The sequence below is a fragment of the Phymastichus coffea genome, unplaced genomic scaffold (genome assembly GCF_024137745.1).
Source record: "Phymastichus coffea isolate CEN01 unplaced genomic scaffold, Cenicafe_Pcof_1.1 PCOF00194, whole genome shotgun sequence".
In the NCBI taxonomy this organism is placed as follows: Eukaryota; Metazoa; Arthropoda; class Insecta; order Hymenoptera; family Eulophidae; genus Phymastichus; species Phymastichus coffea.
The window spans coordinates 41,321-61,066 of NW_026707005.1; the positions used below are offsets into that span (position 1 = coordinate 41,321).

The window sequence follows — 19,746 nt, forward strand, 5'->3', positions numbered from 1 at the left end:
TTAATTCACACCGTAGTGGCAGTCCAATGGTTAAGTCAAGTTGAATGAGCTTATAAATTAGACATTCGGAAAAAATGATTGATAGTTAACAAATTTGGGTAATAAATTGTCAATAATACCCGTAACAAAGCGTCAGATCAATAACAATCAGTAATTTTTAAATAATTTTTTTATAAGCTTTGCTGATGTAAATTTTATTTGAAATATTACTGTCGCGTTAAAAACAAGGCCACAGATATATACCTGTTACGATTTTTTTAGTCAAGCTTTTTGACCGTTGAACCTGAAATTGCAAACGATATTATCAAGCCAATAGTTTCCATTTAGATTTATGTATCTACATGATATTTACATACTACAAAACTTGATTAAATCGAAAATTTAAATTAATTTTTTCTCCATGAATATTAATTATTTAATTATAATAGGGAATTTTTTATTTTTGTACGTATTATTTTGGTATTCTTTATTTATCATTTTATTTGAACATTCTATACTTCGCATTTCTTCGCTTTCGTTCATATTGTAGCTATTCTCAAATTATAACTTTATTTAAATCTCGGGATTTGTTGGAGAAATTGATTTGGATCAATACAAAAATGCGATAAAATTATTGATAATATTTAAAACTATCGACTGTTTCTATAAACAAGGCATTTATGATCAGATCAATGTCTTTTCTAATATTACTCTGCAAGAGAGTGAATTGATAAATGGAAATATTGTCTTGCACATTCTCGACATTTGATTTTATCAATCAGACAGCTTTACTGATATAAATAAAACAAACTGTCTATAGGGCGAGCATTTCGTGCGTAAAAAGGAGGAAAAAGTCAGAACGATCTGATAATAAAACCAGCCATTCGTCTAAACGTCGTAACTACAATAATACTGCGAAGGAATATGAAGAAAATTGAAAACACAAGTAATCTGCTACAAATAGTCTAGATTTAAAAAAGAAAACAGAAAAGTGGGGAAAAGACTACTACTATATGACTAAGAGAGATTCAGATAAAGCCAAGAGCAGAGAGTGCGTGCGATCACTGGCAGAGTGAAACCAAGTGTGTACATATATGGATCAATGTTCTCATGTCTTCGAGACTTTGACTCTACATTTTTTATAAATATTTTCCACGTTTTCAAGGCGAGTATCTAGTCGGGTGCGAGAGTATAGTACAGCAGAGTTTGCTCGCAAGCCGGGGAAAAATAAGCAAGTGTGAATTTATATATTAGACGGCTTCCGCGCGGCAATTGAGGTTGGAAATTTCAACAGCAACGCATACAATTGCGCAGCCGTAGCCGCTCTCTCGTACAGACGTAGACATAACATAGTAGGTGATTGTGTGAGAAAGTGTTTTACTTTCGCTGCCGTGTGTGCGCCTGTCGGCTCATCGCTATGGCCGTGCCCCTCCAGATCTGCCGTCGAGCGACTGCCGGTAGTTCTGTGCTGCGGAGCTCACCTCGGCTTCACTTGGCTCGCACTGTCGTCTGCGACGCTTCGTCCTTTCGCCGCCACTTACTCCTCGACGACTCACTACTAAAGCCGGCCGCTCCCAGTTTCCTCAGTTCCAGACACCTTGCTGTTTCTGCTGCTACCATGGCGAAAATCAAGGTAAACTTGTACTCATTTACACCCTTATCGCTCTTTGATGCCGACATTTTGCAATCGATAACTTACGTAGCTCGCCTTTACAAAAATCGTTTCGATGCTTTGTCATTTTAACGACGCTAGCTTCCAACGACCCTGACATCGATTTTGTTATTTGCTTGCGTTTTATTCTTCAATGCACTGTCGTAATTATATAGCTTATCACGAAAATGGTCTATGAATACTCACTTGCTCACATTTACATGCAAGTATTTTAAAATAGAATCGATACGTTTGTGGCGTGCATACATGTGTAAGCTTGCGGACGGACATGTGTGCGAGCGAACGAGGACATCACAGATTACTGCGTGGCCCTGCGCGACCAGACTTTCCAGCTCTATACTTTCATCGCGATAGCGAGTTCAGTGACTAGACCTAAAAAGAAGGGACCTTTAGATTCGTGTATGTGTGCGTGGACGCTTCTGCCACCGCCATAAACACCGATAGAATAACATTCGATAGGTTTTATATGGACCTATCAGTTACGTGAACGAAAACGCCTCTTTCCACGTTGCTTCGGAAACAGTTAATTGCTATTCGTCAGCATGATTTTGCAAGAATTCTATTTGAACGCACGTTGCCCGACCGGGGCTCTTGATCTATCGGTCGATTGTTATTGCTAACGCGTTTTCTACTCGACTTATAAGTTCACTCTTCATCGATACCAAGGATATATTTTTGCTATTTCAGCGATTGCTGCAATGAAAAGTTCACCGTGTTTTGACTGCGCAGTGACATTTTCAAATGCACACGCTACGATACCCAAATTAACATATGCATGTGCTTCGTGTTAACATATTTTTTGAAATACGACAACGCGCATCCGACATCGATCGTGCGATTATTGTTCTCATTGATTTATTGTCTGGCTATCGAAGCAGAGAATCGCATGTTTTCGGCTGAAGGCGAGGTAGTGACGCTGGTCAACTTGTTTTGCAGGCCGGACCGGTTGTCGACATCCTCGGCGACGAGATGACGCGCATCATTTGGGACCTGATCAAACAGAAGCTGATCTTCCCCTACCTGGAAATTGAGCTGCACACTTACGACCTCGGTATGGAGAACAGAGACGCGACCGAGGACAAGGTGACCGTGGAGTGCGCCGAGGCCATTAAGAAGTACAACGTGGGTATCAAGTGCGCGACCATAACGCCCGACGAGAAACGAGTGGAGGAGTTCAAGCTGAAGAAGATGTGGAAGAGCCCGAACGGTACCATCAGGAACATCCTCGGCGGCACGGTGTTCCGCGAGGCGATCATCTGCAAGAACATCCCGCGACTGGTTACCTGCTGGGAGAAGCCGATCATCATCGGCAGACACGCCCACGCCGACCAGTACAAGGCAGTGGACTTTGTAGTGCCGGGTCCCGGCAGTCTGGAGATCAGCTGGACCAGCCCGTCCGGCGAAAAGATTAAGCACGTGGTGAACGAGTTCAAGGGCGCCGGCGTCGCCCAAGCTCAGTTCAACACCGACGACAGCATCCGCGCTTTCGCCCACAGCTCCATGCAGTACGCCCTTGCGCGCAATTATCCGCTCTACCTGTCCACCAAGAACACTATCCTCAAGCAGTACGACGGCCGCTTCAAGAACATCTTCCAGGAGATCTACGACAACGAGTACAAGGCCAAGTTCGAGGCGAAGAATCTTTGGTACGAGCACCGACTCATCGACGACATGGTCGCCTACGCCATGAAGTCCAACGGGGGCTACGTCTGGGCTTGCAAGAACTACGACGGCGACGTGCAGTCCGACTCCGTTGCCCAGGGCTACGGTTCACTCGGTCTCATGACCTCGGTCCTCATCTGTCCTGACGGCAAAACTGTCGAGGCCGAAGCTGCTCACGGCACCGTTACTCGCCACTATCGCATGCACCAACAGGGCAAAGAGACCTCCACCAACCCCATCGCTTCGATCTTTGCCTGGACTCAGGGTCTTCTTCACCGCGCCAAGCTCGACAACAACCAGCCGCTTAAGAAGTTTGCCGAGACCCTAGAGAAGGTCTGCGTCAGCACCATCGAGTCGGGCTTCATGACCAAGGATCTCGCGCTTTGCATAAAGAAGGCCGACCAGGTCCAGAGGACCGACTATTTAAATACCTTCGAGTTTCTGGACAAACTCGCCGAGAACCTCAAGAAGAGCCTGAACGTGTGACTTTGCGGTCTTGATAATGCTGACTTTCTTCTATTACAGGCTAAATACTAGAGATGCTTGTCAATGCGGCAAGCGCTATCTCACGTTTGCACGCTGAAGGGAATTTCTGCGTGAATAACGATAAACAGATGTCATTACGGCACGCGACGTAACCGAGCGGTCTCCATTGATACGTTTAATATGTGATCAATTTTTCAAGACTAGAGTGCATTTATAAAATAAAGATATAATGTTGTATAATATCTATTTATATGTAGATATTATTGAACATATTTGTAATGAAAAAGAGTCAAAATATTTTGAATATTATATTTTATTTGATACTTAATTTCGCCTGTGCTAGCTTATTTTTTCCTCAATGTCACTGCACCGTTATATCTTGTTATTGCGAATTTCGCAAGTCGCGATAACTGATGTTAACGTTTAGATCAATTGGGTAATATTCGTTCTGTTCATAACACTTTGCTAAGTTTATTATAATCTCGAAGTGATAACATTTTTTATCCATCCAGCCGACTGTTTTCGACAACGCTTTTCTCACTTTATCTTTACTAAATACTAAACTTTAAATATATAAATTTTAAATGTTCAAATGTTCATCAAAGATTGAACAAATTTATATTCAACTAGCGAGATATTTACAGGACAGAACATTTTTTCAAGTACTTGAAGTTATTTTTTATTTTAATTACTAGAAACCTTGAGTTTTAATTAATAATTATAGAACGATTAAATTGTAAGATTACTAATTGTAAGATATAAAAACGACGATAAATATGATTTGAATTATCTAACGAACGTTACATAAAAGTTATTCGCTTAATTTTTACATGATTCGGAAATGATTGAAAAACTAATTAAAGGCTAATTAGCAATTTTTATATAAAAACTTACATAGAGTCCATAAATTTGGCAGTTATCAGTGTAAAACCCGAATCCATATATGAATTTCGTTTAAGTTATTGCTAGCATAAGCAAATCTTACTTTCCCGACTGACGTTTAATGTCAGTCAGTTTGCGCATGTGCGTATACCAACCAACAGTCACCCATACTACTCTGTGAAGGTAGATAAAGTAATTCTCTGTAGCATTGTCACGGCATTACAGTCAGTCGAGTCGAGTGAACTATAGCGCTCCGTCGACATTGGAAAGACCGCACAGCATTGTTTGTTCATTTACAAAAACGCTCGCGGGTAACCATCAGATTAACGCGCATCAAACTTATTCGGCAAGTTTTTAGTCGTAGATTGAACTTTTATTACGATATTATAAGCTTTTTTCCATCTATGACAATCGGCTTATGTGTTCAGAATATCAGAATCATCGAATAGCGGTGTGGGGAAATCTTACGAAAACGTTATTTTGTCTTTTTTACAGCATAACATACGAGGGAACAAAAGAAAATAATAAGCGGTCGAGAAAAAGTGAAGGACAGCTAAAGATAGGCAAATGTAAAAATGATAAAGTAGACAGGATAACTTGCCTTGAATAATTGAATGTCTTCAGTGCGGTGATAACTTCTTGTGAAAAGTGTCCTACTTGCGTGCGCGCTGCCTGCAAAATATTTGGAACAATAAGTAAGAAGGCGACGCTTTGGAATTATTTGGTAAGCTTTTATATTTAATATAAAGTAAATCGAACGAGGGGAAATAGAATACATCGAAGCTGTGTCGTTTGGTCTTTAAAATTATAATTATGTCTTTAAAAGCTAGCTAATAGATATAATTCAAGTATCGACGTACCGATATGTTCTCCGACTTGTTAATAATTAGACGTTAGCGCATAGGTTAGTCATCGCAAAAACAGCTATAATGGTCTAGTTTTTTGCCATGTCGTTGAGCAAGCTTCGATATAAGCCTTTGGTTAATCAGTTGCTCTCACTTACGTCAATGGAAAGTACAATGGAAATAATTGAAGAGGCTACCGCGAACAGCTTTGTCCACGTGTCGACGTCAAAACAAAACGAGATGATTCAAACTATCGAACTACGTGAAATTTGTCGTAAAATAAAAAAAATATTTGCACCGCGTCACCAAAACGTCATCTATCAGTCTGATTTATACGTAAAATACCAACAAAAAAAATGTTATTTGTCACTACGAGTTATAAATACATCGCGCGTGAATGAGAATTTTATTGTCAAAATGATAAATACTGCGCCGGCCATTCATCGCGCAAGAATGCGCGTTAGCAAAAGAGAGAGAGAGAGAGAGAGAGAGAGAGAGAGAGAGAGAGAGAGAGTGGGGAAATCGCAATCTCGAGTATTTTATAGAATTACGTCGATTCATAAACAATAAATCGCCAAAACTGGCTGTGCTTTCCTTCTCTCTTTCTCTCTCTCGAAAGCGCGGGGGCAAACGTTCAATTGATCAATTTAACCGTTCGCTCGCACTACTACTCGTAAATCAATTAAAGACTCGCCTAAACCGCAGCTCTCGTTCTTGCTCGCTATAAAACCGAATGGCGGCGCAAAAAGCTCAACTTATTTGACCGTCCATACGCAATTCTCAGTTAGCCCGCTACCGTTTATCCAAACAACAGGAAGAAAGAAATCCGATTGTCATATAAAAAGTGAACACGCTTTCAATTTACGTCACTCGTTCTACTCGCGAATCAATAAAATCAGACTCGACGTTTTACTGTTCGCACCGCAATTTCCCACGAATAATGGGTATGTTGCTCGGGCTGTCTTCGCTTATTACTGCACTTATTCACTATTGCTGAAATTAAATCGAATAATTTAAGCTTTGTTTGCTCATCTTATTCTATCGTACCATTTAATCCTGAAACTGTGCGCTTATCCATTCAATAGTGTGTTGATCTTTTTTCTTCTCAATTTCCATGTTACTCGATGAAAAAGAATCAGCATACATGCTGAGTTTTATTAAACTAATCGAGTCGAAGAAAATTTTGCGAGGGCCCGAAGGAGAAGCTCAATATACTAGCTGCTTTCAGTGACATGCATTCAGGGTGATAGGGTCAAAAGATCCGTTCGACTTTGCTTTGCTTGATGTGCCGCTCGCGTATATATATGACACAGCACTGTAAAACAGAGTAAATAGACAGGAGGGGGAGGGGGTAAGTTGGTCAGATTGAGCGATTCCAGAGACGACCGTCGTCGTCGTCGTCGTCGTCGTCCATTTTCCGTCTTGGCGTGCTGGCGGAGTTCACTAGATGTGCCGAGGTTACAGCGTCAATATACCATTGACCTCTCTTTTCGTTTCGCGTATTCTCTTTTCATCCCCTTCTGCTCTCTTTTTATTTTTGCGCGCCCTAGCCTCGCTTTATCGCTATTCTTATTTGTCTTGCGTCCTTTTCATCTGGCAATATCCTCGGTCGTTAGTCAAACTTTGATTCTTCATCGTGAAAGATTAATTGGCGAGACCGTTGTATTCATTGATCGCGTTCCTCGTATTTCGTCGTTATTCTTTTTCTCTCTTTTCAATCTGTTTTCCTGAAAGACCGATTGATTTTTTACGGCTCGACGGATAGCGAAGCCATCGGGAATGCATAATTGATTGGAAAGATTGCGCGCAGGAAAACGTAAATAAGCAGTGGCGATCGTGCCGTTGAGAGCGCCAAAGCAGCTGCAGGCCGACGCGAGGCTTGCGCCGAGGACGCGTGAAAATTTCGCAGCCGCGATAAAAGAGCACACGAAGAGGGATAATAGCGCATAGGTGAAGAAAGGACGTAGACCTGCAATGCAGTCTGTTGGGCCGCGCGCAACACAGTCCATTGTTCCTCGCGGCCCGGACTCTCTCGTTTCGCGAGCATCGCGATATCCAGTTTCGACGGGTTTCGCAGCAGCCAACCGCACTGTCCTCGATCGCTCACCCCACTCTCCGCTGCTCGCGATAGGTATACGTGCATGCTCATTATGCGTCGTCTGCAACGATCGCTGCTGCGTGTGTGCTTGCACGAGAATCACTGTCCTTTGCTCCTGTAGACAGCCGCGCACAACAACACTCCTTTGCCTCGCTGGCTCGCTCATGCCTATTCAAGTAGCCACTTACTCCGCGCTGGTTTCATCGACGTTGACCGCACCGATTTCATCGATTTTCATTTAGTCGGCGATTCGTTTCTTTCTTAAAAGCGATTTCAAAAGCCTCGCTCTACGTTCGCGCCTCGTTTAGCCAGCCCTTTGTCGATCCTTCCATTGTGCAATATTTACACACGCGAATCGACTGGTGTGCAACGCCTATTGCACAGTCTAAATGTAATTAGTGACTTTGGCGGATGAAATCCAAATCGACCGATTAATCGGCGACAGCCTGAGGCATGTTATGCTTTTACTACCCGGCATCGTTGTTTTCATCGCGCTTAATCCAATTTTCAATTATATGTAATTTTGTAAAAGGAAATTACGTCAGCCTCTCCTTTGCAACGCGGCGCTGCGGAAAGTCCTCGGTATCGCTCGCTTTGCGCGCGCGCGCGCGCGCGTTCGAGCCCTTGAATCGAGGAGCGCGCGTAAACTAAACTTGATTAAGCTCGTTAAATTAATGAAAAGCCGGCTAATTACTCATGAAATATTCAACAAGGTGAAAAGAAAAACAAGAGCGCGTGTCTCCGCGAGAAGGTTTCTCTCGTGTACTTCAACGGCCACAGCTCCCGCACTGAAAACACGCCCGGGGAAGCTAAACCACGCGCACGCGATAAAAAGCAAAAGAGAGAGAGAGAGAGAGAGAGAGAGAGCGAGAAAGCGCGTGGTGTAATACGAGGCGAGGGGAGCTAAACCTTATCGGCACTCGCATTTCCCAGCTGCCCGTTTTTCCGCGCCCGCGCAACCTTCAAAACCTTGGCCTATACTCAACGGTGCCTTTTCACCTCGTGCACGCTGTACTCATTATCTCAAAAGTCTTCCTGTCCTTTGATGGCGCTTTCATTTGCACAAGATGGCTGAGTAACGTGCACGTTTCCGACGCTCGCTGGTTTATACGTGTTTGAGAAGAAACGGCTTCTCTTTTTATTCTGCTTTGCTCGTTCTGGAACTTGCTTTTCGGGATCAACGAAGCCTCGATTGCCGAGCTATTTTTATCCGACTGACAGCTCCGAACTGTCCTGCCCACGCCATTTCATTCCATTCGACCTGGTCAATTGCTACAGTCATTGCGATCGAAAATATTTCTTGATCAGCGTTGTCGGGATTTTCACTCGTTTCAATTGAAAATACTCCTTCAAAACTGCTATTGTGCGACTTTTTATGAGTAATCTCGAGGGGGGGGGGGGGGTGGGGGAGAAGGAAAGTTTTTATATGACGCTAAACTCAAGTACTTTACGACGACGGAACTTGACGTAAATCTCAGTTTAGTCTATACCATAGCTTTTTCACTCTCTGTGCGTGTGCAGTCCGAGAAATGAGCTCCAGTTGAAGGAAGCAATTTAGATGTCACAAACAGAATAGCATTTTTCTTTTTATCGGTTACGTGCGAGATTCGATTTAAATTTGATGGTGCAATTACCTGTTACGCGTCGCTTTTTCTCTACTCTCTTATATAAAGTAATCGAGACAACGCCTGTGTATATGAAATGCAATTAAATTACACAATACGATTGTAGCGTTTATAAAAATGATATTTCTCAAGCTCCTCGACAACATAACTATTTCATCGGTTTCAGAGTCTATTACAATCAATAATACAATAAACTATTGGTAATACGATATCCAATTGTTGCGACTATAGTAAAAGCTCAAGTAAATTCTAGAACACACACGTATACCATATTGTTCGAGAGACACATTCAAACAATTATTCACGGTCTTCTAGTCCATTGAGCCACCTTCCAATCCAGTTCAATTCAGCCGCACACGTTTGCGTTAAATTTGTTATTTTTAATGAAAGCTGACCTTATTAACGTGCTGTTAATCGTTTGACGTATCAAGTTACAACGAAAGCTACAAAGTCGGCTGAATCAAAAGCCATATCGGACACAAATGGCAGCGTATAGCGAGCAAGGGGACCAAAGCGCGGGCAACGCTGGATCCCACTGATCTTGGAGCGTCGCACGCTGACACACGAACGAGTAGTAGAATGCGGGACAAGCGAGCCGATGGAAAGGCGCGCGATTCGCCTAGGAGAGGTGTCTCGAATTCGCCGCTCTTCCGTAATTCGATCCGCACGCAGTCGCAAAACGCGACTGCTCGAGCTGCACCCCGCGAGAGCGCGAGCTTCCCAGCGGCCGAGGGAGGCGCAACGCAAGATAAAAAGGGCGCTCGTAGCCCTTCCGCTGGAACGAGCGCGTGCCTATCGCTTGGTAAATGCAGCGCTCCGCGGAGCCGCGGTGAGCGAGGGGGCAGGGACCGTCGGATAGAGTCGCGCGAGCGTCTATGCAAATTGATTTTGATTGCGCGCCCCTTTATTACACAGCCCGCCGCCGATTCATACAGCGAGCGCTCCCTTCACTGTGTACGCGCGCGCTTTATTATTATTTCGTTATTTCGTTTGCTCTTTACACTCTAACGAGATGGCATTCACTTTATTAAATTCAAACCATTTAATCTTAAATTTTTTGAACGCGTGTCCAAGGCTTTCACCCCGCCAATCAATCATCTTTTCAGATTTCCGCTTGCTGTTTTTTTTTATGCACAACTTTCAATTACGTCTCGATTGAAGCTCCTCGATATTTTGCTTTAATTCAATTCTCAACGCGTCAGTGAATAAATGGCAAGCTAATTAGCAATCATTGCTCTGAGTTGAGTACGAAAAAGAGAGTTCAATAACAAAGTAGCTCCATTATTTGTCATTAGCTTTGGCTGTCGATGAGTAAACGTAGCAACAGTATTTTACATTGATTTCAATTGAATCGATAACGGCACGAATTAAAACATCGACAGACGACGTGTGAGGTGTCTTTGTAAAATATTTTAATCAGCGCACAACTAATTTATTCGTACAAAGCTTTTTATGTTTGACTCTTAAAATTATAATGAAATTGTCAGATCTCGAAGAGTATTTTTTTCGTACCTAGCCATGATATTTTCAAGATTGGAATGGTTTCGGTCAAAAATACAAACGGCGTTAATCTTGACTTGAATGAGACTAGCCAATCAGCGATAGATCATAATGCTCAAACTGCCAGTAAAACGTTAGAGAATATATATATTGATCACAGTGACAGCTGGCAGTACATATTCACGTCATCAATTGCAATCCAAAAGCTGAGAGCAATCAAACGCATGCACTTACAGCTGCTGAAGAGCGATATTGAACGCGAAGTGCATATGATGCACGCGATAGGATTTTGAAATATACGCGCGCGGGCAGGATCGAACGAGGTATAAAACCGGTTAAAAGAGGTAACTAGGTCGAAGAGCCAAGCGACGATGCGCTTGCAAGTGTGGCTGCCGAGTAGTCATACCAAAATGTTTTGCTTTTTATTACCTCAACATTATCCCCACAGCTTATCTAGCGTAGCATCTATACGACGACAACTTGAACTATTATGTTGTCGCGTGCCTGCAAGCTACCGCAATCTCGCTAGCGACGCTTACGCGTCACAGTCTTGAAGAACAACTCACGTACAATTTCGCTTCGATTCCGATGATTTATTTATATTTTTCTGTCCCTATCGTGTTATAAAACTTGCGTGCGCCTTGTCATTATAAAGCACAATTAATGAAAGTCATCATTTCACATTAAATATCAATTTGCCAATGTACACTGAATTATTTATGGGCGTTGAATAATCCGTTATTCTCACAACAATATAAATCAATTTGTACTTCCAACATGAGCTTGTCGAAGGAATTAATTTACGAATCGGTGAAATCAAAGGAAATGGATAAAAGAGAAAGAGAGTTTAATTTCAAATGTAAACGTTAAACGATTGATCGATACATCCACGTTGAAAATAAATTAAACGTACTTGGCAAGATGGAACATTATTGCATACGTTTGATTAGAATCAATTTTATTGTTCGAATACGATTTGGAGAATGAAACGACTTAAGTAAGCGTGCATTTGTTGAAACTACATTCCTAGTAATTCAATGGGGTATATAATACATAAGGGCTCAGTGGTTATGGGCATTCAAACAATCGATGCGTATTCAATAAAAATAGACGGAGAGCGTCGTTCTCGATATTCTATTGGAAAATGCGTGCTGCGGATAAATTGATGAGTGCTTCACCTTTAAATGTAAATATATATATAGAATTCGATAGACAGGACGTATGATATACAAAACGCGAAAGGGGAAAAAAAATAAAGTCGTATTAGTGGGCCGTACGCAGCAGCGCATAGGTATAGACTTGATCGACGTGCAGCTGAATGTTAAACAAAAATATTGGCGAAAGCGAGAACGATGGTGTGGCTGTACGCTGGGCAATAACGATCACTGGAATAAATAAAAAAAACACTTATCGGCGGCACGCACCGGTAGAAAAGGCCACTACAGGCCTAGCGAGAGCAGTTGATTTTTCTAAACGACGAATCGATCCATCGGCCGATCGATCGATCTGCGCTAGCTGTACGAATTCCCGCGGTTCGCTGCCTGGTGCGAGTAGGCGCAACAACGCTCTAGAGTCTGCTCGCGAGCCTATTAATAATTATCCGATAAGGTGCTCACGTGCCGGGGCCGAAGTTGGCTGGTGCAGCGCGGCCGTCCATATTACAATTAAGGCCGAAAATGGGCCACGCGAGATACGTGCGCGGCGGCGAGGCTCTCTTGCCCCGTTAATTAGGCGCCAGGGCGACGTATGCTGCGTGCTCGTGCGCCTTCCCTTCCTTCCTTCCTTCCTTCTTCTTCTTCTGCTTCTGCTTCTTCTCCTTCTTCGCGGAATCTCGGAGTTGCGCGGCCTAGTTGGCCTATGCGCCTTCAGCGATCTCTATCTTAGCGAGCTTCCATTGGCCCCCTTCAACCTAAAACTCTTTGCCCCGGATTCCTGCAGCCTGTCTAGCTCGTGCGCGCGTGGATTAATTATCCCCCCCCCCCCCCACCCCCCGAGACTAACTCACTACAACTGCGGATTATTTTCAACGCTCCGTTTTGCGTCCCGAATGCTCGTGCTTATGCTACGGCTGGTAAGCCTCCGATCTATGCTTAAATTTGGCCTACCTACATTGATCACCTGCCAATTTTTCCAAATCAGTTTATGATTGATTTTACCAAATCATGGTTTGTCTGCTCAAAGCTAATGGATTTTCATTGTACTCTAATTAAATAATTAAGTGATCAATTTGCAACATTGGAGTAAATATAGTGAAACAATATAGTGAAATTTTTTCAGCTTTCTCCATTCTTCCTACATGCACATGATGTGGCGTAATGATATACAAAACCATCTACTTAATCATAATTTATTATTTAATCCATAAAACAATTGAATACGCAATTGTCATTTCATATTGTTAAATTACTATTTCGTAATTGATAATGAGCGTCATTGATGTCGTTTGGTGTTTATTACAATTCATCGATTTACTTAACAGGGTAAATTAAAATCAGTTTCAAGAGCGGCAAAATGACACGGAAAACGCGCTTTACAATTACAAGCTTTTTGACGCTTCAAGAGATCTGAATGTTAATTTACCCTACTCGGTATATATTGTATTTTTCTCAAAACGTCATTTCATTCCGTGTACACATAATCACGTTGAAAAGTCAATATTTTTCGGCGGAAAGCGCAACACTGGTAAATTAGTGTGAAATCAATTTGTCTAACGCTCATTTTTTCCACACAGTTTTAAACGTACTTTTTTTATGTTTCTTTGTCTTTCACGCAGATAAATCATATCTCTGATAAAACATCGCCATGAAAACGGTTTTTTTTCGAGGAAAAGAATATATCAAGGTGCCTGGATAAAATTGATGGGAATAGCGAGAGACGGAATTTTGAGAATAGGGAAACGATGAATATTGGAAAAAAGTGACATTGCTACAGTGGTAGACGTAGCGATAAACGCAATCGCCAGAGATAAGAGGAAATTGAGCTTTTCATCAATATGTATTAAATGTAACTGGTCTGAACCGGAGATATCTTCTCCCAGCTATAGCTCAAGAGATCGCAATAGAGTCGCGCTGCGGTCGCTCAAATCTCAGCCACTCTGCCCTTGTCTTTCTCCCTCCGCCTCTCAAGACAGAGAAAGAGAGAGAGAGAGAGAGAGAGAGAGAGAGAGAGAGAGAGAGAAATGTAGCGCTGACTTCCAGTTGAGTAATAGGTATTCTTCTCCTTCTTTTTCGGAATTACAGATTCCTCATCTCGGTCTCTACGGGCAAGTCGTCGAGCCGGAGAACGAATGTGGTTGCTCTCTCGCGTTTCGGCGACAGACAGCTGCGTGGGCTCGAGCGAGCAAAGAAAGCGAACCAGCCGAGAGCCAGAGAGGAGCAAACTCTTGAAAGCCGGGCCAAGTGAATTTAAACGAACCATTATCCATTCGCTCGTTATTCGCTCGTTCCCCTTTGCAAGCCTTCCGGATGGCGAAATGAAAGCCTTGCGCACACCTTGCGTCCAAGTCCAGTGTTTTTTTTTTTTTTTTTTTTTTTTTTTTTTCGTTTCGAGGATCTACGAGTAGCCGCGGCTTTCCAACGAAGCCATGGAAAATTGCGACGTGTACGTAATCGGCGCGCGCCGCAGCTTCCGCGTCATACGGGAATAGAGCCTTTTGTGCTTTGCGCTTGTGCACGAGACAGCTCCTTTCAGTCGCGGCTCAGGGCTCAAAAGTCCCCAGCTCTGGCCCGATTACCAAGCCTCATTACGCCTCGCGCGCGCGCACACACACACATACACACTTCTGTCTTTTACTATCTCGCCGTCGCACTTATTCTCTCTGTACCGCATCATTTTCTTCCCTCCGCTCAGACACCTACGTATTATCATAGCCAATTTGTTCATCAGGTATTTTTCAATAAGGCTGACATTTAATCTGTGGCTGGTGACAAATGAAATGGCAGAGGCTCAGCGACACGCTGTAGAGACAAAAAACAATAAATATTAGTGTCGGGTCAAAGCTCAGTCTGGGACTTCTCAAGTAGTAAGATTTAAAGTTCGGCACTTGGCGTTAGAGGAGCTCTTTTTTATTGCGTCATTTGCAAGTATGGAAAATAAAAACTTTTGCACTTAGCTCTCTCGAGTGAGAGAAAGAGGAGCTGCGGGCGAGCTTTTGTCCGATTTGCTACTTATCTCTCGATCAATGGCGCACATAATTCTAGTCTTCGGGTGCTCGCGCGCGCGGACGAAACTTTTATTTTCAAACTTTTATATCTTTTATTTCGATTCTCTGCGAGCGAGGCGGTTCGCTTGCGTGCGAAATGCTTGCTCAAACGACAGAGTGAAAGCGAGAGAGAGAGAGAGAGAGAGAGAGAGAGAGAGAGAGAGAGAGAGAGAGAGAGAGAGAACAAGAGAGTGAGAGGAAGGCGCGAGGAGAAAGATTAAAAAGACTGCGCGCGGAAAAAGTAAGAAAATAGAAAGCCCGAGCGCAAAGAAACAGAACAAGAAGAAAAGTTTGAGGAAAAAACGAAAGGAAACCACGTAACCACGAAGAAGAAGAAGAAGAAGAAGAAGAAAAAGGCGCGGTAAGTGCATACAAAGGTCAAAAGTTAGAGCCCATCGTACGTATGCGATATGCATAAGCAGGACGAATGCGCCCGCGATAAATCAGATGCGGCAGAAGCGACCTGCCACTCGGCACAAGGAGGAGTCGTGGCTTATCGAATAATTAAGGCGAGTTTGCTTGCCGTAAATCAGCGCCGCCGGCAAGTATTATCCGATAATTAGCGCTCCGCTGCAAATAAGCGCTCTCCAGCGAGCTCTCGTCGTTCGAAGCGATGGCCTGGCAGGAGGGGGAGGGGGGCCAAAACAGAGTGCGAAAGAAAGAGCGCGGCCTTTGGATTCATTTGGAGACGGGGAAAAGCCAGCGGAAGCGAAAGCCCCGACGCAGAACGGCAGTAATTAAGAACGACACGGAAGGACGGAAGGAGGCGAAAAGTCGTTAGGAGAGCGAGGACCGCGCACGCGGCAAAAATAAGGCCGATAAAGCCCGGTGAGTGCACAAGGGCTCGCGACAAAAGTGGAACAGCAGTGCCGCGATATATTGTCTTCCACTCTTTTTCCCTGTTTGTTTTTTTTTTCTTTTTTTTTCTCACTGCAACTTTCAAATCTTACTCTCGAAATATCGCTTATTAAAAGACTCCCTCTTTCGATTTTCTCTCTGTATATACACACTCTGCGCTTTGGATAAATAGAAAAAGCACTCGGCGTAGAACGTAAAATCGAATTTTGACGATACACCCTTCTGAGTTTAATTGTCTTTTTTCCTCGGAAATTTTAATACACCGCTCGACTATCACGCGATTTCGTAGCGCCCATCGATTGCAAATAAATGTCTACGCGCGCGATAATTGATTGTTTTGCATCTTTATGAGAAATATTTGCAAATAGCTACCACTTACGTTTGAGCTAAAACTCACATTTTGAGCAACTAATTTAACAATGATATGATCATCGCTGCGGTTTGCCTCTATTATGTGAGAGCTTTCATTCGCAAGTGCTTCACAACACTTGTAGCGAAACTCCCATTTTGAACAAGTCATTTAGCAAGGGTACAGCAATCAATATTCTGTACCTAATTATGAGAATTATTTATGAATTACTCTTATGTTTGCACAATTTAAACAATTAATTGATAATGGCAATCAATTTTCAAACTCACGAATTTGACGTAGGTCGATTGTACTTCACGTCACACTCAGCTGCATATACTTTGCATTGAATATTCAAATTGTGATCGTGCTTTTGTCACATGTACACGCTTATTAAATAATGTATTTTATACATCCAAGCAAATGTAAAAAATTATTCAAACAAAGCTAGACAAATTCAAAATCAATGGGGTAAAATGAAACGATGACGATGGAAACCAGTAATTTATATAATTCAGTCATATTACACGGGTAGATGTAGCAGAGAGTATCAGCGGCAAGCTTGAAAGTAAGTGAGCGAATTATCTCGAGCGTAGTCTCTCGGTCAGTGGAGTCTATACAAGGAATCAGCATCCAGCGAAAGGTTTATTGCGAAGGGAAAATTGAAGTGCGCGGGTTTCGCTCTACATATACGGGCACACAGAGTCAGTAGAGGCAAACCTGCCCCGACGAACAGTTCACGTCAACTCGAGCGAGCGCACAGTCTACCGCGTTGCCGCCGCTTTAACGAGGCCTCAAGACTTCCCTTTGTTTGAGCGATCGTTATATACTAGCGCGCATTCAATATCATTCCAACTCACTTTTCTTGTGGAGCCTTGCCGTCAAAAATTACAATAATGAGCTCCTGAATTGCTTATCTTTCATGTAAGCGTAGCGAAGCGAGCGTTCAATGTTTTTTTTTAGAGAAAACTCTATTTTGGGACGTTACATGCGAACGTCTCCTGTATTTTCTAATTAAATTCCAGAGAAAAATCAACGGGATTGCTTCGAGCAGCGGCTAAACGTTGCTGCAGACCTGATAAAACACACCATTTTACATTCAAATATGAGAAAAACAGTTCTTCGCGTTGAAATCAACGAACTTGACTCGACCAGACGTAATAGGTTCTGAAATAGTCACTCAGCTACGCTGATAGAAAATTATTAATTGCCGTAGTCGAGGAAAGAAAAAGAGCGGGCAAAGTGATTTTGATCGACAAAAGTAAAAAGCACGGCAGCCTATAAAAATAAGACAAATCAAAAAAGGGAAAAAAAGAAAGAAAGAATACAGCAGCAGTAGAATTAAAGTGATTTCCGAAGAGTTAAGGCCGACTGTAGCAAAGCAAGGCGAGACGACTGAAATAGGGCGGAAGAAGATGGGTCTGGGAGGGGGGGGGGGGGGAGAAACGTGTACGAGTGTAAAACACAGTAAGAAAGAAATAGAAGAGCGAGAGAGAGAGAGGGGAAGGGAAGCGGGCTCGCAGTTGGCAAGGCAATTATGGCCTCCTAAGGGACGAGGAACTTATTAAGGTCAATAGAGTCCACAGTAGCAGCATCACTTCACCCTCGCTCTTTGCACCTAATCGCTGCCGCTTTCATTCTTGCGCTTTACCGTCGTCACTGCTTTCTTTTTCCTGCCACTCCGACTTGTTGTTTTCACTCGAGGCTCCTCGCGCGCGCCGATCATTTTGGGATTCTATCTCCATCGAATTGCCAGACTCTCGTCGAATACTGATCTGAGCTCGCCGCTGCCTTCCAATTTCCCCGATGGGATTAGCGCGAGAGCATGTAGTTCTTGACGCAAAGGTTAAATCGACTTAATTTGCATAAAGTACAATACGAATCTCATCGGTAATCTATTGTCTTGCTGGTATCGGAATTGTTCGAGAAATAATAATTTGTCCGCCAACGTTAATATTGACTCAGCGAAAGTGAAAAAGTAATAGTTTCTCGGTGGTACTCTCTTCACAGCTGACGCTCATTCATCCCTGACTATTTTTCTTTTCTCTCATCCTCATCCTCCTCCTCTTTCGGCGTTGCTTTTTCCTCGCTCCGCCACGAAGTTCCAGGCGCCGAGGTTGCTTTTGTTAGGCGTTGGCCCTTCGAATAAGCGTCGCGCCATTCCTATTATAAGAGGATCTTCTTATAATTGGCCAATATTCACGCCGAAAGCTCTGCCGTTATGAAGCGAGTGTCATTTTCCTCAAAGCCGCGTTCGCTTGTTATTCTTGAGCCAAAAATTGTATTTGCATGTATAACGCTCTGAATAATCGTGCATGAAGCGATGTCGATTTGTGAATATTCGATGGCGTAATGAGATTAAAGGATTAGCTAGGGACGTTCTACTATAAAGTGAGGTGGTCAAATTGATTGCTTAGATTTCCCGATAAACGTGCTCGACGTTGACGTAATTCGTTTTATTTGGAATGCATAATGAGTATTATATTGGCATAAACCATGCGATAAGACATCGAGTAGGTAGGTTATTGATAAACTTTGGCTTTTTGAATGACGTTTCATTAAAGATTTACCCTTGTAGTAATTCCGCGTATTAAGACAAGCGTAATGGGCGTGGTTTATTGGTTCGAAAAAATGCAAAGCATATGCGCTGAATTATCGCACACATCTCTATTAAAGCTATCTCTGTTTATCTTCGTTGAAAGGCCTATACATAATCTTCAATCATTCTTTTTTTCTCGTACACGCTCACATAATGTGCATAGTCGACTTGTTTGAATGGTATCGTGATTGATGTCCTTGCAAAGCGTTAAGGCCAGCGAGGGAAAATTGTCTGCGCTTCTGTGTAATATTAGTTTGCCTGTTAAATGTACTTGCGGGGATACGGGCGAAGTGTACTACGTGCTCAGGTGGCCTCTCTCTCTCCCTCTTTCCTCGTTCTTGGTCTCGCCTTCGTTCGAAATTGACGTGCCGAATCTATAATATCGATTGTGCAATCTCTACAGTTTCTCGACAGTTGAGACCGTTGGATCTGCAAATGCTTGCCATTCACTCGTAATCGCTGCCTCGACCAACCGATTAATCGTAGTACAATTTTTCAAGAAACTTCTTTAGATGTAATAGCGCATTGTACATTAAAATGTGAATTATTTACAAGGAATATTTTTTCGTTGAAATAATTTTAAAATCAAGTTAAATTACTCGTAAATGTTTACTTCGAATTTCGCGTCTGACTAAAGCGTTGACTTTTCACTTGCTTGTATCTTACGTTTTTCGCTCTCGCTAATCAGTCTTTCCTTTGAGGAAAATAAAAATAATTCAAGATAGGCAATTAAAATTAGAGAATAAAAAACGTTATTTTTTAAACGTGGAACAGCTTGATGAAACCGAGCACTAATAAGCACATAGCAACGCAATCACTAAAGAGAAAAAATACGTAAAGAAAGTATAGATGGCAATAAACCCGGATTAAAGTGGCTGTTCGAAAGTCGAAAGAGAAGAAAAAGCTTTTCGAAAAGCCTTTAGAAATTTAGAATCCTTTGTCGATGACACATACATACACGCGCATAGTACGCCCACAACGAGTAAGAAA

At 42.7% G+C, this 19,746-nt stretch overlaps 2 protein-coding genes across 2 annotated transcripts in view; both read left to right on the plus strand.

Moving 5' to 3' along the window:
• Positions 1 to 989: 989 nt before the first annotated feature.
• Positions 990 to 4,117, plus strand: LOC131673769 (isocitrate dehydrogenase [NADP] cytoplasmic). Its single transcript, XM_058952042.1, has 2 exons — positions 990 to 1,612; positions 2,588 to 4,117. The coding sequence occupies exons 1-2, from the start codon at positions 1,397 to 1,399 to the stop codon at positions 3,797 to 3,799; spliced, it is 1,428 nt and encodes a 475-aa protein (XP_058808025.1). The 5' UTR covers positions 990 to 1,396; the 3' UTR covers positions 3,800 to 4,117.
• Positions 4,118 to 5,314: 1,197 nt separating this feature from the next.
• Positions 5,315 to 19,746, plus strand: part of LOC131673767 (octopamine receptor Oamb) — an 87,200-nt gene continuing 72,768 nt past the window's right edge. Inside the window, exon 1 of the mRNA XM_058952036.1 lies at positions 5,315 to 5,405. The gene's annotated coding sequence lies outside the window, so the exon portion shown is untranslated. The remainder of the gene's footprint in view (positions 5,406 to 19,746) is intronic.